General features: G+C 36.0%; 1 protein-coding gene across 1 annotated transcript; it reads right to left on the bottom strand.

Moving 5' to 3' along the window:
• Positions 1–909: 909 nt before the first annotated feature.
• On the bottom strand, positions 910–17,970 carry cpb2 (carboxypeptidase B2 (plasma)). Its single transcript, XM_062060323.1, has 11 exons — positions 17,844–17,970; positions 17,651–17,726; positions 17,467–17,591; positions 16,526–16,634; positions 16,351–16,452; positions 13,308–13,409; positions 13,126–13,236; positions 12,958–13,048; positions 11,507–11,709; positions 1,489–1,573; positions 910–1,278 (listed from the first exon to the last, which is right to left on the bottom strand). Exons 1-11 carry the CDS (start codon positions 17,909–17,911, stop codon positions 1,079–1,081), a joined length of 1,272 nt encoding a protein of 423 aa, XP_061916307.1. The 5' UTR covers positions 17,912–17,970; the 3' UTR covers positions 910–1,078.
• Between the last annotated feature and the right edge of the window lie 122 nt (positions 17,971–18,092).

The following is an 18,092-nucleotide window of genomic DNA, read 5'->3' as shown; positions in this document are numbered from 1 at the left end:
CAAATCTCGAGGCAAATACTTTCTTTTACATTCAACTATATATATTTTTGAATTCTTATTTATTCTGTTGGTCATTTTAAATGTTATGTTTTTAAATATGAAAATGGAAAAACGACACAAATGGCCTTCATGAGGACGAACTTCAAGCACCATTGCCTTAGTGGACTTGTCACCAAAATGCGACATATACTCATTGCCAACTTTTATTTTTGTTTTTATAGAAATAGAAATTACATTTTGATATCACTCCATGTTTTAACACTTGCTTGCTGGACCAGTTTTCATGCGGTCCAAGACAAAAAAATATATATATAGCAAATTCAATAATAGCTTACATTTTACATTTAGTGATTTTTTTTCTCAATAAAAGCAAGTACATATTTACAACATATATATAAATGATGCATAGTACGTTGCACAGATCCACGCAAAAATGAAGTGGTCTTTTATTTTGAAAAGAGCAGGAATATACTGTACTGTATATTAATAGAGTTTAGAAGACTCTTTTAAAAGGGCAAACTGCACTCTTGATTGGTCGGACCTTGATTAATGATACACAAATGCACATTTAAAAAGATTAGTTTTCTTTATGCCAAAAAGAAAACTTGATTATGAGCATAATCATGGGCCGTCCACATTTTTTGCACCAAAGTTCCGCTTAAGAAAAAAATCAAAAAAGGCCAATTTGATATTTGTCATCATCTAAAAAGGGTGATTATTACAACGATTAGTGTTATGTATTAGTTATGATCATGATTATATTGTGCCTTTTTGCGCAATGTCTTCCCCTTGTTACATTTTAATTCCACAATGTGCCGTGGGGCTAGAAAAAAAATGAGCAGCAGGCCCCACTTTGGACATACGTATATAAACAAATATTATGTCTTATAGTTGCACAAGGAGCAGAAATGAAAGGGAAACATGTTGTTTATGCACTGTTATGTTATGCAACTATTCAAACTGTATTTGCTTTGAACACATATTGTCACACACTTCAGAGAAAGATAAGGAAGTTGTGACATTTACATTTGAGCATTCAGAACAATTTCCAAAATAACAATCACAGTCTAATCTCTGCTTAAACAGTTGAAGCTTGTGTTTTCTCGATGACCTTTTGAGCAATGACCTTCACGGCAAGTAGCGCTTCATTGCACGCCCCGGAAATGTGAGACGGTGGCAGAAGAAAGCCATAGCGCCCGCGGTCCTGCAGCTCGAACGTGAAGGAATACTTGATGCCAAGATTGTACGCCCAGTCATCAGACCCACCGGGAGCCAGGTCTGCAGAAGAGTGACGAGAGTTACGCAATCAGTACATGGAAGCGGTCAAATGAGTTGTGAGGTCACAAGGTTATGTGGACCCCGACCTAAACAAGTTGAAAAACTTATTCGGGTGTTACCATTTAGTGGTCAATTGTACGGAATATGTACTGAACTGTGCAATCTACTAATAAAAGTTTCAATCAATCAAAAAAAAAAGCAGTCACTCACATATAGTCTTGGCTCCTGCCCCATATTTGTACATGTTTCTGTAATATCTTCTGATGGCTTGTGAAGCTTCCTGGGCCATCTCCATCTTGAAGTAGAAATGCAAAGTCAACAGCCACAGTTAAAAAAACAAAACGTTTTTTTTTAAATTAATTATAAATAAAATTGAGCAGTTGTGTAAATAAAGATATGGTAAATAAATTAAAATCAATGAATTTACTATCAAAATGCTGTTATGGATTTATTCTATTTTTATTTTCATTTATTCAGGACAGTGCCAAATTAAGGAACAATTTATTACGGTTGCAGCTTGGCATTGTTGGTGGGATCCTAGGATGCAGAGAAGGCAGGCAGTATGTGAGCAAAAGGTCACTTTATTAGGCACCACTTTATTGGTCGGTCCGATTATCCGTGCAGATATTTGGCATTTTGACGTTTTTTCGATATCAGCCCTTTCTTGTTTTTTTTACAACTACAACAGAACTACATCAGCAAATACAATATATACACATATTATATTTAGTAATACAAAATTTAATATTTAGTGAAGTATACAGTAATAAGCACTGCTCAATCACCAGCTTTTTTGTCTTGCATGAGAAAAGTTTCCTTTTTCTGGAGCAAGTTTCCTTTTTAAAATTAATTTAAACATTAAAGTTACTCCTTCTAATGCAGTGCTGATCATCTACAATACGTCTTCTTTGCTTACATGAACTTGTGAAAACTTCAGTTGTTTTGCCGGTAATTCCAGCTTTTGTTTTTCTTTCCTGGCCTCTTTCCCCCCTTTTTTCTCACTACTGCAGCGATGGAGTCACACCGAAAAGCCTGCGGCCGCAACATTCTAGACATGAGCTCAATAAAGGAGCGCGGCGAGTTTCGTGATTCAATCAAATAATGACGAGACAGAGCGTTAGAAGAGGATGGACATAAGGGAGACAGAAAATATATATCTGACAAAAAATCCAAACTTTGTGTCAATAGCTGGACAAACTTTTTATATAAGTGAAGAAGAGCAGGCATGCAGATTTCCCATATTTTGAAAAGCAAATGTGATGCTCCTCTTCGACACGTAATAAATAAAGGTGCTTGTGAAATATTTGCGTATTGTAAATACATATGGATATAGTTTAATAGATACAATGAAACACAATTAGGCATAATGGTGCACGATTGCACAAAGAAAAATTCCTAGTTTGTGAACCCGTTCTCAAACAATGGCAATAAAAACTATTCTGATTCTGATATAAAGTCAACTTGTTTTTCCACTCTACTGCTACTTTAAAGTTAAAGTTAAAGTACCAATGATTGTCACACACACACTAGGTGGGGTGAAATTTGTCCTCTGCATTTGACCCATCCCCTTGATCACCCCCTGGGGGGTGAGGGGAGCAGTGGGCAGCAGCGGTGCCGCGCCCAGGAATCATTTTGGTGATTTAACCCCCAATTCCAACCCTTGATGCTGAGTGCCAAGCAGGGAGGTAATGGGTCCCATTTTTATAGTCTTTGGTATGACTCGGCTGGGGTTTGAACTCACAACCTACCGATCTCAGGGCGGACACTCTAACCACTAGGCCACTGAGTAGTGGCCTAGTGGTTAGTGGTTAACTTTAAAGCCTTGTCCAGCTGTTTACTGATATATACTATTAATTTTTAGCTAACTTTTACTCCAAATATCAGTTATCGGTCTCCTTGACAAGCGGGTCCAATGTTTGCGACACGCGACAGTTTACGGTTTGTTTTAGTCCATGTTATGTTTTAGTGAATGCTAGCATCAAGCCACTTTCTTAGTTCATGTTTTGCTGCGATGCTAAGTTTTGCCAGGCGCTCCACGCACGCACACCTGCGGCACACTGCCTTTGTGTATTTTTTGCCTGGTGCGTATTAAAAGACTCGCCTTACCTGCACTTTGCTTCCTGCCATCTTTTGCACCTTGGGAGATACGGCAGTCCCAACAATGTGTCCTCAATGTAACATCATTATTTGCTTGCATAGTTCAAATTTGTTTGAGAAAAAAGACCCCAATATTTGCACACAGATACAATTTTATTGTCCAAATGTCATCCAGGAACATTTTTAAACGTCTTACTTGAATGCATGTCATGTATTTGCACAAAACCTGGTAACATTTTTATCTTAAAGTTCTTTCAGGCTGTATTTTGAAGTGAAATTTGCCAGAGAGCACACCAGTCGAGTCTCCTCATTAATTTTTGACGTATGCACTGATCTGATCACTGACCGTATAAGGCAGGGGTCCCCAAACCTTTTGACTCAGGGGCCACATTGGGTTAAAACAATTTGGCCGGGGGTCGGGCTGTACATATCTGTATAAATGTATTCCTTGCGCACTAATTGACTGAAAGAGCGCGCACCTGCCGCTGATGATGTCACGTTATCGATGGGAAAATGCATTTTTAGACAATATGATTTGCCTGAGTGGCTAGGAGACACAGAGAGTAACAAGCGGTAGATAATGGATTAGAAAGGAAATATTTAAAAAATTATAATAATTAAAACAAAACAAAATATATATATATATATATATATATATATATATATATATATATATATACATACATATATACATATATATATACATATATATATACATATATATATATATATACATATATATATACATATACTGTCTATATATATATGTACATATATATATATATGTATATATATATATATATATACATATATATATATGTATATATGTGTATATATATATATATATATATATATATATATATATATATATATATACATATATATATATGCATATATATATATATATATATATATATATATATATATATATATATATATATATATATATATATATATATATATATATATATATATATATATATATATATATATATATATATATATATATATATATATATATATATATACACACACTACCGTTCAAAAGTTTGGGGTCACATTGAAATGTCCTTATTTTTGAAGGAAAAGCACTGTACTTTTCAATGAAGATAACTTTAAACTAGTCTTAACTTTAAAGAAATACACTCTATACATTGCTAATGTAGTAAATGACTATTCTAGCTGCAAATGTCTGGTTTTTGGTGCAATATCTACATAGGTGTATAGAGGCCCATTTCCAGCAACTATCACTCCAGTGTTCTAATGGTACAATGTGTTTGCTCATTGGCTCAGAAGGCTAATTGATGATTAGAAAACCCTTGTGCAATCATGTTCACACATCTGAAAACAGTTTAGCTCGTTACAGAAGCTACAAAACTGACCTTCCTTTGAGCAGATTGAGTTTCTGGAGCATCACATTTGTGGGGTCAATTAAACGCTCAAAATGGCCAGAAAAAGAGAACTTTCATCTGAAACTTGACAGTCTATTTTTGTTCTTAGAAATGAAGGCTATTCCACAAAATTGTTTGGGTGACCCCAAACTTTTGAACGGCAGTATATATATATATATATGTATATATATATACACTACCGTTCAAAAGTTTATATATATATATATATATATATATATATATATATATATATATATATATATATATATATATATATATATATATATATATATATATATATATATATATATATATATATATATATATATATATATATATATACACTACCGTTCAAAAGTTTGGGGTCACATTGAAATGTCTTTATTTTTGAAGGAAAAGCACTGTACTTTTCAATGCAGATAACTTTAAACTAGTCTTAACTTTAAAGAAATACACTCTATACATTGCTAATGTGGTAAATGACTATTCTAGCTGCAAATGTCTGGTTTTTGGTGCAATATCTACATAGGTGTATAGAGGCCCACTTCCAGCAACTATCACTCCAGTGTTCTAATGGTACAATGTGTTTGCTCATTGGCTCAGAAGGCTAATTGATGATTAGAAAACCCTTGTGCAATCATGTTCACACATTTGAAAACAGTTTAGCTCGTTACAGAAGCTACAAAACTGACCTTCCTTTGAGCAGATTGAGTTTCTGGAGCATCACATTTGTGGGGTCAATTAAACGCTCAAAATGGCCAGAAAAAGAGAACTTTCATCTGAAACTTGACAGTCTATTCTTGTTCTTAGAAATGAAGGCTATTCCACAAAATTGTTTGGGTGACCCCAAACTTTTGAACGGCAGTATATATATGTATATATATATATATATATATATATATATATATATATATATATATATATATATATATATATATATATATATATATATATATATGTATATATATATATATATACACTACCGTTCAAAAGTTTGGGGTCACATTGAAATGTCTTTATTTTTGAAGGAAAAGCACCGTACTTTTCAATGCAGATAACTTTAAACTAGTCTTAACTTTAAAGAAATACACTCTATACATTGCTAATGTGGTAAATGACTATTCTAGCTGCAAATGTCTGGTTTTTGGTGCAATATCTACATAGGTGTATAGAGGCCCACTTCCAGCAACTATCACTCCAGTGTTCTAATGGTACAATGTGTTTGCTCATTGGCTCAGAAGGCTAATTGATGATTAGAAAACCCTTGTGCAATCATGTTCACACATCTGAAAACAGTTTAGCTCGTTACAGAAGCTACAAAACTGACCTTCCTTTGAGCAGATTGAGTTTCTGGAGCATCACATTTGTGGGGTCAATTAAACGCTCAAAATGGCCAGAAAAAGAGAACTTTCATCTGAAACTCGACAGTCTATTCTTGTTCTTAGAAATGAAGGCTATTCCACAAAATTGTTTGGGTGACCCCAAACTTTTGAACGGTAGTGTATATATATATATATATATATATATATATATATATATATATATATATATATATATATATATATATATATATATATACATATATATATATATATATATATATATATATATATATATATATATATATATACATATATATATATATATATATATATACATATATATATATATACATATATATATATATATATATATATATATATATATATATATATATATATATATATATATATATATATATATATATATATATATATATATATATATATATATATATGTATATATATATATATATATATATATATACCTGTATATATATATATATATATATATATATATATATATATATATATATTAGGGCTGCAAATCTTTGGGTGTCCCACGATTCGATTCAATATCGATTCTTGGGGTCATGATCCGATTCAAAATCGATTTTTTTCGATTCAACGCGATTCTCGATTCAAAAACGATATTTTCCCGATTCAAAACGATTCTCTATTCATTCAATACATAGGATTTCAGCAGGATCTACCCCAGTCTGCTGACATGCAAGCAGAGTAGTAGATTTTTGTAAAAAGCTTTTATAATTGTAAAGGACAATGTTTTATCAACTGATTGCAATAATGTAAATTTGTTTTAACTATTAAATGAACCAAAAATATGACTTATTTTATCTTTGTGAAAGTATTGGACACAGTGTGTTGTCAAGCTTATGAGATGCGAGGCAAGTGTAAGCCACTGTGACACTATTGTTCATTTTTATTTTATTTTTTTATTTTTTATTATAAATGTCTAATGATAATGTCAATGAGGGATTTTTAATCACTACTATGTTGAAATTGTTACTAATATTGATACTGTTGTTGACAATATTCATTTTTGTTACACTACTTTTGGATTGTTCTGTGTCATGTTTGTGTGTCCTCTCAATTGCTCTGTTTATTGCAGTTCTGAGTGTTGCTGGGTTAGGTTTGGTTTTGGAATTGGATTGCATTGTTATGGTATTGCTGTGTATTGTTTTGTTGGATTGAGTAATTTAAAAAAAATTTATCGATTTATATTTTCATAAATAAATTTAAAATATATATAAAAAAATACATCGATTTAAAAAAAATGAGAATCGATTCTGAATCGCACAACGTGAGAATCGCGATTCAAATTCGAATCGATTTTTTCCCACACCCATAATATATATATATATATATATATATATATACATATATATATATTGTATACTGTATATATAGATATATATCTTTTTTTTTTTTCAAACTTGGGACTTCCCACGGGCCGTAGTTTGGGGACCCCTGGTATAACTGTTAAGGGAAAAGAGCTTGTAAGGTCAAAATAAATTGCATGATCAATCTTAGGGTGCAAAGGACTAATGTGATTATTAATCACATGAGTTAACTCAGTAATTTTTGACAGCCCTAATTAAAATATATTACATCATTATAATACATAATATTGATATAATCATACCTTTCATCATCATAAAGGGAAAAAAGTTGTTACACAAAAACACAGAAAAATATGGCTGCTGCTTAACTATGGAATTTGCAGTGACCAATTTGCTAATGTCTGAACTTAAAAATGAACTGTAAAAACCTGTTTATGATTGTATTTACTTTTCTTATCCTCCATATACTGTGTTTACATATGAGCAGTTATCTTTAGAAAATGTTCACATGAAATGGATTTGTGTGTTCTAATGAAAAATACCAGTAACTTATTCATATCTATTATTTTAGATATCTATTATTTCTATTACATTTAGATTTTACTGTAGTTTTAGCGCAGCTGGCTTTGTGGAAGCTTCTTTAGCAGCAGGCGTTTTTGTATCCTTTCAAAACAACTGTGGTGGCGTTGCCGGCGTCTCAGGTGGCTGATAAGGTTTGATGTGTTGTTGCGCAATGTTTTTTTCCCCTCCTCGCGGAATGTTTGCAGAACATTTGGTGCAAATAGCATGCGAAAAGTCTTCCTCTGAAATAGGGTTGCTCAATATTTATGTACACAACATACATTTGGCCGAAGATATAGTTTTTAATACTATCGTTGTATTGTGATAATGCATTTTGATCTAAATTTGACCGCAAACGTCCAACGCAATGTTGTATTCTTTTTTTTTTTGTTCCTGTTCGGCTACTCAGATAAATCACATTGTTGATGTAGATGCCCATATTTGCTGTACAGATTTACTTCAAAAAAGAGAAGCATGGGATCATTCTCTTGTTGCCTTATTTGAATTTGACTTTATTAAATATATCTATTTAATTAGATCTATTTAATGTTTGGCGCAGCCGGACTGGAGAAGGAGGAGATAGAAAGAAGAAGAAAAAAGATGATAGAGGACAAAAAAACAACAACATCAGCAAATACGATATGTACAAATGTACAAAAAAATATAGCAAAGAAGCAGTTAGTGAAGTAAACATTAATACCACAGAAATGACAATGAACATTATTGCACTACAAATGGAGCAATACTAATACCAATATAAATAACACTATTGATAATGAATAATAATAATAATTACCTCAATTATTAACACAATTGTTTCAAATGCAACAATACATACATGTAATGAAACCTTGTATTACAAAAGAAAGCAGATAAATGGAGGGCAAGAAAGAGAACCGAACTATATTAACCTTGTAGATTGTTATAGTAACAATAGATTAAGCTTTGTCAGTGTACAGTGTTAACCCAGTTTCCCCTGGGGGGAACAACGTTAATATATGTTCGATGAAACGTGATTATATGCATGACTGTATGTATGCATATGTGCTTGTATATGTACAGTATGTGTATATGTACATTTGTATAGTGAATGTGCGTGTGGATGTATGTACCTTGTGTGTGTATGTGCGAGCGTATGTACCTGCGTATGTGTGTAAGTGCGTATTTGCGTAAGTACCTATGTGTGCGCGTATGTAAGTATGAATGAATGTATGTATGTACATATGTATGTATAATTGTGTGTACGTGCGTATGTATGTGTGTTTGTAAGTGCAATATATTTTTCTCCTAGTATGTGCGGGAGCCAAATTACGTCCCCAGCCACCCAGAGAGCCCAACCCAAAACAGCAGGTGTGGTACCCAGGGAACAAGGGACCACCAGCCGACCCCATGCAGGCAGGCCGGCCAGCAACAGGACCCCCAAAACAGGTCGCATTCTTGCTAGCAGTTAACGTCCCTTAACAGTGCAAAGCCACTTCTAAGTCAGCAATCCTTGCCTCCATGATGGCAAATAAATCTTATTTACTATTATTGAAATATCACTACTGTATGACTTGTATCACTGGAGGACGAGGAACAGCTGAACATGCTACACTACACATTGAGGAGGATACAATAACCGCTAACCACAAGCTAGAGTTCTTGAATGTGAACATCTGCGGTCCCCTCCAAGGTTTCTCATTGTATCCCATTGGGTTGAGTTTTTTTCTTGCCCTGATGTGGGATCTGAGCCGAGGATGTCGTTGTGGCTTGTGCAGCCCTTTGAGACACTTGTGATTTGGGGCTATATAAAAATAAACTTTGATTGATATTAGAGATGTCCGATAATGGCTGTTTTGCCGATATCCGATATTGTCCAACTCTTAATTACTGATTCCGATATCAACCGATACCGATATATACAGTCATGGAATTAACACATTACTATGCCTAATTTTGTTGTGACGCCCCGCTGGATGCATTAAACAATGTAACAAGGTTTTCCAAAATAAATCAACTCAAGTTATGGAAAAAAATTCCAACATGGCACTGCCATATTTAATTATTGAAGTCACAAAGTGCATAATTTTTTTTAACATGCCTCAAAACAGCAGCTTGGAATTTCATGAGGAGGTTGAAGTGGGCGGGGTTGGGGGGGGGGGGTGTATATTGTAGCGTCCCGGAAGAGTTAGTGCTGCTAGGGGTTCTGGGTATTTGTTCTGTTGTGTTTATGTTGTGTTTGTCATTCTTGTTTGGTGTGGGTTCACAGTGTGGCGCATATTTGTAACAGTGTTAAAGTTGTTTATACGGCCACCCTCAATGTGACCTGTATGGCTGTTGACCAAGTATGCATGCATTCACTTGTGTGTGTGAAAAGCCGTAGATATGTGACTGGGCCGGCACGCAAAGGCAGTGCCTTTAAAGTTTATTGGCGCTCTGTACTTCTCCCTACGTCCGTGTACACAGCGGCGTTTTAAAAAGTCATACTGTTTACATTTTGAAACCGATACCGATAATTTTGAAACCGATAATTTCCGATATTACATTTTAAAGCATTCATCGGCCGATAATATCGGCAGTCCGATACTATCGGACATCCCTAATTATTATTATTATCAAAAATATATTTTGTCGTTTTTTTAATTGTTTACAAACGCAGACACAGGTTAAGGGCAAGAAAACTAAGGATTTCAATCATTAGTAGGAAAGAATTAAAATATTTAATTGATCTTGTTACACTGCCATCCTGTGTTTTTGTCTGATTATTCAAAAGTGGAATCATTCAATGATCTTAACAAATGTAAGCATCAGTATCAGCTTTGGTGTGACCAATACTGCCCCTGTAACTACTTGGTATTGGGTAGATTCACAGTTGTAATGTCACTCAACACTAATGTAAAGTATCCAACAACAGACGAAGCATAGATACAAACATGTTACAACAAAAAGTAACCAAATAACAGTAAATTAACAAGTAGATTATTAATAGTTTTGAAAAAACGATACAACTGGAAATTAGGCAATATCTTACTCCAGACGTCAGCAGCTATAGACGATGATACAGATTGTGATAATACCGGTAATCGTTATCGCAGGAGGGTGTAATATACATTGCGATCTAGATTTTTGGCCATATCGCCCACCCCTACTATAAAACAGTGAAGAAGTCCTACATGAACGGCGCCGCGTTTGTTTACAATGAGCTCAGAGGGGAGTTTTCGACAGGCCGTTTACGACATGGCAAAGGTAGAAGTAAAGAAGCGTTGATTTGCTCACTCTAACCCACCTACAGCACAGTATGGTTAATCTTGCCTATGCATTACATTTTTCTTTTAGCCAGATAATTTTTTTAGATTTATCTAATTCCTCACAATTATCTGTCCAGTATTTATCGTGCACCCCTAATATTTTTAAAAGGGTAATTTATTTCCTAAATATTAATTTTTTCCTCTATTTCCGCCAGCTCTCATCGTCCCTTCAAAAATAAGAGTTGTTTCGTCGATGACCGACACATACTCACCATATCATTGTGGTTCTCTGCCTCCTTCAAGGTGTAGGAGTATGGGAAGAGCAGCATCTGGGAGTAGGAGTGCATGGTGAGGTAAAGCTGGATGGTGTCCTTGTGACTGCGCAGGAAATTGGCGACGGCCTCCGATTCGGGCTCTGACTCAGGGAAAGCACCGCAATAGATCTCGCTGCAGGGCTCGTCAGAGGCACCCTCCGCTAGTGGCCAACAAAAAGCATACAAATATGTCAGCAGGTATTGAGAGTCAAATAAATACATCTTTAAATAATAACTTAAATGTGTCAATAAATCATTGTAATTAGAAATAAACACATAAATGTGTTATCAAATGTGTCATTAATTGGTTTAATATTACAGCACATTCAACTGTTTAATTTATTACTTCAATATTTAATTAATAATTTAATTAATTAGTGATTTTTCATTATTTAATAAATTTTAATTTCAGCATTTGTTTAATTATTTTATGAGCCTGTCTCTCAGCGCGTCATGAATTAATTTCATCTGTCAAAATCCGCCATCAAAGTCAGTGGGCGGGACTAACACAAATCTCGGCCAATGAATTGCTTTGCTCTGAAGCCTGCAACTTTGAAAGTTTTTCAAAATATGTGGCTAAAGAGAATATATCAGGTGTTAGCCCCGCCCACTGTCTTTGACAGATAAAATGAATTTGACGCCGCCACAAAGGTTTATAAAATAAATAATTAAATCATGAAATAATTAATTTAAACATGAAATAATTAGTACATCATGAAATAAATAAATAAATAATTCCAATATTGCAATCAGGGGTGACAAAAAAAATAAATCGATTTTTGAATGAATTCTCATTTGTAACGATTATTAATCGATTAAAAGAAAAGCAAAATTCGTTGCACTCAGGCAAATCATATTGTTGATGTAGATGCTCATATCTGTTGTACAAATTTACTTGAAAAAAGATTAATCAATCAATCAATGAATCAAAGTTTACTTATATAGCCCTTTGTGGGATACTTCTCTTGTTGCCTTATTTGTATTTACTTTATCAAATGTGTGGGTAGAATTTTATTAAACAAAACTAGTTTTCTTTAAAGTAATACAGAAATGTATCAGAGCTGTGCATCTATTTTATGAAGGAATGTAGTTAATCACAGACCTGGCACCCAATGTTATTAAAAAAGTATTGACTTTGATTTAAGAATCGGTTTGAATCGACAATCGATTCTGAATCGAATCGTTACCCCCAAGAATCAAATCGAATCGTGTGGTGCCCAAAGAGTCACAACCCTAATTGTAATAATAAATTATATAGTTAAATAAATATAATTTTACATTAAATTAAGTAATGACACATTCAAAGACACATTTGTTTATTTAATTGAAATGATCATTAATTAATGACACATTTAAGTCATTATTCAAAGATGTATCCCATTTGACACCTACATAGTCAGGAGACTTACTGCACCAGTTTGCATCAAAGTTCCTGTTGAGGTCAACCCCAACACAAAAGCTGCCTCTTCTGTTGGACCGGTTCTTCCTCCACATTCGGTTCTGAAACACAAAACAAGCATGCATAAGTCCAACATCTATTGTAAGTTCAGACTGCTGTCTCGTGCCCCCCTACTTACTGTAGTCCATGTGTAGTGATATCCATCAGGATTCATCACAGGCAGGACGTACACATCCATGTTGTCCAAAATGTCAGTTATGTCTTGGTTTTGTTTGTAAAAACCCAAGGCCTTTGGTGGATGAGAATGTCTTACTGATCTGATTTGTGGATAAAGATAACATACCAACGTGATGTACTCACATATTGTATGAACCATAAGCAGAAGGCAGGAGAGATCCACTCTCTGGCATGGATCCCACAGTCGATCCACATGGCTTTTTTATTCTCACTGTTAAGTGACAACTGAGAGCAGAATAAAATATGCTTTAGTTCCTCATAAAAGTAAATACACCCCTCGCAATATTTCATCTATCTTCTAATCATATCCACAGAAATTACACTTTGATACAATTTTAAATCAGTGTACAACTTGGATATCGGTGTAACACCTCAAAATAAGTCAACACACAGCGATTTATGTCACAACGAAAGTAAGCATTTTACACGCATAAGTGAAAATGTCCAAATTTTAAAGTGCTAAAAATAATAGTAGCTAGACAAAATATTCACACTTTAGGCACAATGTGGACATTAGGGGTGAACTCACTTTTGTTACCAGCATGTGACTTATTGTATATACTTATATTTTGCGGGGACAGTAAATTTACAGTTATACAACAGGGTCTCAGTAGCTTTCAACAAATCAAATGTAATCAGGGTTTCCCCTTCATGCATTTGATTGTGGTGCGCCACGACAACATATGTACATAATGTATTGTATTGTAGCGTCCAGAAAAAGACATACAAAAGCAGACGCTCTTTTTAGCTTTTATTGATAATTGCATGCTTACAATTCTAACAAGTATTTTCCTCCGTGCACACACGTCTCCGTGTTTCACTCCTAAACACACAAAACTTCCCTTATTCTCCCCACCCCCCACCCCCACACGGAGTATTCACAAACCATGAGAAAAATGAACATCATAATACACTAACATGCACATTAACATCACCAGGTAGTTCAATGGATATATATATATATATATATTTTATTATTTGCGTACTATTTACTAGTGATGCACCAAAAATTTGGCTGTTGAAGAAAGACGTACTTTGATTATCGGAACAGCGCAGACAAAACCGGATGTTGTGATGACGTAAGCCATACGCACAAGGTTGTCTAGCTTGGAGGCAGCATGTCTGTGATATGGAGTACTTTAATGTATTCCAGATATACCCGCGGACAGCGATTTTCAGAATTTAAGATGGAACTAGCGGCTTTTGTAAAGAGAGAAAGGCTCCCAGCAGCACGAAGCAAGTGTGACGTCAGGCTCTGTGCAGCTCGTTTTTCATCGTGGACGTGGAGCAACAGAAGTAAAGAGTCTCTAATCCCGAATACAGTCTACAATAACACCATAAATAAATGCTAGATTTGTTGCCAGTCCTTTTTAATAAAGAAAGAGTGACTAAAAGAATTGGAGAAATCGCTACAAAAAAAAAATCAACAAAGTCCATTGTACAATAAGCGGTAACAATTAAGAAATAAGGCAAAATGATATTATGTACAAAAAATATATGTTGAAACTACAATAAATCATAACAGATTTGTTTAAAATGTATGTACACATTTTCTTGCCTTTTTAAAGAAAATATATGCATCATAGTAACTATTGTGATGATGTCATATTAAACACGCCCGAGCCACGCCCCAACTCCACAAGTATCTTGGCAATCTAGGGGAAACCCTGATAATAGTTTTTAAGATTTTTTTAACACCGTAATGAAAAAAAGTAAGATCCATTATACATTCACACCGACAAATAAGTACAAGTCGCAGCGTTTTGGCATCTTTTGACACAGATTTGTCCCGAGTTTTTATTATTGTACCATTCACTTTTACTACAGTGTTTACAAATGCTGCCCTCTAAGATGGCTCCACATCTGGGTCCTAATCCGACATAACATTATTGTATTTTTTAAAACCTTTCATAGTCGTATATAAGACTTTTATGAGATTTTAGGACATTTTAAGACCACGCGTACATGCTATGTTCGTCCTTCGTTTTCAAAGATGACCAGGTGACTTCACGTTGATTTGTGTGTGCGAAGATGGCTGATGAGGCCAATCCTTGCGTGGAATGACCGGCTGCAGTGAGGGCAGGTTACGGCTGGGGGGTGGCTGGCTGAGAGGGAGGAACTGTCTCTGGTCTTGCGGAGCTGTCGCTTCTGTTCGGCTTCATGGATGCGTTTTTCCTCGAAGTCTGCTACACCATGCCAGACTGCAGAGCGCCAGTTTGAACGGTGTTGGGCATCGTCTTCCCAGGTCTCTGGGTCCAGACCACAGCCCTTGAGACTGGCCTTTAGGGTGTCCTTAAAGCGTTTTGGCTGTCTGCTGCGTGAGCGCTTTCCATAGTGCAGTTCACCATACAGGAGCATTTTTGGTAGGCGATCGTCTGACATGCGGCAGACATGGCCAGCCCATCTCAGCTGGGAACGCATGAGGATGGCATAGATGCTCTCCATCTCAGCCCTGTGGAGGACCTCAGTGTCTGGGATCTTGTCTTGCCACCTGATGTTGAACAGCCTCCTGAGGGATCTCATGTGGAAGGCGTTAAGCTGTTTAGCATGAGTCCAGGTCTCACAGGCATACAGCAGGGCGGGTAGGACAACAGCACGGTAGACCTTAAGTTTGGTCCGTAGGCTAAGCCCTCTGCGCTCCCAGACAGAACTGTGGAGTCGGCCGAATGCAGCACTTCCATGCGCTATCCTATGCATGACCTCCTCGTCGATGTTGCCCACGCGTGACAAGGTGCTACCCAGGTAGACAAACTTTTCAGCAGCTTTGAGGTCTTCACCATGACGAGAGGCTCAGTGTACGGGTTGATGCATCACCTCTGTTTTCTTTGTACTGATGGTGAGTCCAAAGTCTGAGCATGCTGTAGCGAAGTTGTTCATGCTCAGTTGCATTTCCAGCTCGTTGGAAGCATTCAGGGCACAGTCGTCCGCAAAGAGGAAGTCGCGAACCTTGGTGGTCTGTACATTTGTCTTTGCCTGGAGTCTTCGCAGATTAAACATCTTGCCATCAGTGCGGTAGCCCATGTCCCCAGACCGGAAAGCATTTTAAGACCACGCATACAACATGTACACTGACTACTTTAAACTGTGTCAATGTGTCATATCTTCAATGGGAAAATATATGCCATTTTTAGAGACTGTTGCATTGGAATAAGACAAACACGCTCACCTTAAGAGCATAGAGTGGGCGCTTCTCGTAGGAGGAACCCAGGAGAATAGTTTGGATGGCGTTGGGGTTGTCCTTTGTTGTCCTGTTGATCCAATGATAGATCTTCAGAGGCGACAAGAAAACATGATCAGGTAATCACCATGGCGACGGAACTAGAGTGCAGTGGAAGGCATACATCCTCCAGGCTGTGATAGCGCTCGTAGAAAGACGTGCTGCTTCGAGGGTCCGTCGTGTCGTTCCTCATCTGCATTTCGATCAACTCATTGGCGTTGTCCAATAACACTCTGAAGAACGCACAGGTGGTTAATCATCAAAAACTGAAGCAAAAGGAAATTGTATACTGCAGTAACTCAACTTAAAAGCGTTTTGAGATAAGAACTGTCTCTTGGCTAATTGTTATGGTTTAAGTTTCAAGTATCCCCGCCATGAATTGACGTATCGAATGTCACACTCAACCCTGTAAAATCCACCCAAAACATCTGGTCTTACTCGCTAGCAGTGATGGACATAACTTTCTTTTCGAACCATGGGAATTAAGGAAAGTGAGTGTCATGGACACTGCTGAGAGGAAGAAGTGGATGATATACATTGAATTAAAGAAAGAAATCATCAAAAACATGACCGAGGGTGAAACAGTTTGAGTGTATAGCTGCTGGTCTGCACCATACTGAAGCAGAATGAGTCTAACGCCAGCCAATGATGTTGAAATAATATCTAAACTGGGGGACAATTATCCGTGAAAATATGGAGAAGCTGCTGATGATGTGTTTGACGTCCAAGCAGCTGGAAGGCGATACCGTAGAAATCCATTCTCCAAAATAAATGCTGTACATTATTACAACATTACTTTAAAAAACTACTGTAGTTGTTTGTAATACATTCCATTGTATTGTTTTTCATGCTGTATTTATTATCTAAAAGTCTGTTGTTCTTTTAAAAAGCCATGTTACATGTTACAATTGTGCTGCTTTTGGGGCCAAGCATCAATTGATTTCAATTTCAATGTGCGACGTTGATTTAAGATACAAGTTTTGAGATCAGAGCTCCGTCACAGAACCAATTAAGCTTATAAGTTGAGGTACTACTGCAGTATTTGTTTTAACGCTGAGAACATACTCATGTGTTATTTTATATCGCTGCAGCACATCTTTGACCACCGCTGAGCTGTTTGCAGGAACAAAGAGGTGAACTTGCGTTTCCTCTTGGATGTACTGGTGGTGTACAGGCTGCCACAATGCAGTCTGAAAAAAATAGTATGTAGATATTAGGGGGGAAAAAAACTGATACAAATAATTTCTACCTCATATTGAGTGGAGATATTCTTCAAGATGTCCACTTGCACCGGTGTTGTCGGTGTGATGGACAGAATTTGATCACTGCACAAAAGAAGAGGAAATTGTTGTAGAGTAGTGCGTGTGCATGACGCAAGCCACACTTTTTTAATGAAAGCTTGAAATTATGCTGGATTTAAAAATAAGAAAAGGCACACTTACCGTGTTTCAGTGCTGACCGCTCCGATGAGCTGGAACAATAAAACAAAGCAGATCAAAAGTGTCCTCATGATGGAAAGTGCAGATGACAGTGATAGTTTGCGCAAACTGTGGGGGTAGGGAAATGTTATTGATTTAGTCTTTTAGTATTGATTCACAAGTTAAACTTTGGCTTTTTCAGACAGAGGGGGCATAGATCAGCTAACATGGCGGCGACGATTAAGATGACTTCAATCACATGTTTTTAACAGG

This window comes from Entelurus aequoreus, linkage group LG01 (assembly GCF_033978785.1).
Source record: "Entelurus aequoreus isolate RoL-2023_Sb linkage group LG01, RoL_Eaeq_v1.1, whole genome shotgun sequence".
NCBI lineage: Eukaryota > Metazoa > Chordata > Actinopteri > Syngnathiformes > Syngnathidae > Entelurus > Entelurus aequoreus.
This window is presented reverse-complemented; position numbering and strand designations above follow the sequence as displayed.

Excerpts from the sequence above, each read along its gene's own strand:
- cpb2 (XM_062060323.1), bottom strand. The coding sequence starts at position 17,911 with ATGAGGACACTTTTGATCTGCTTTGTTTTATTGTTCCAGCTCATCGGA. Across the intron at positions 17,592-17,650 it reads ATATCTCCACTCAATATGAG|ACTGCATTGTGGCAGCCTGT; the intron begins GTAGAAATTATT and ends TATTTTTTTCAG. Across the intron at positions 16,635-17,466 it reads CGATATAAAATAACACATGA|AGTGTTATTGGACAACGCCA; the intron begins GTATGTTCTCAG and ends TGCGTTCTTCAG.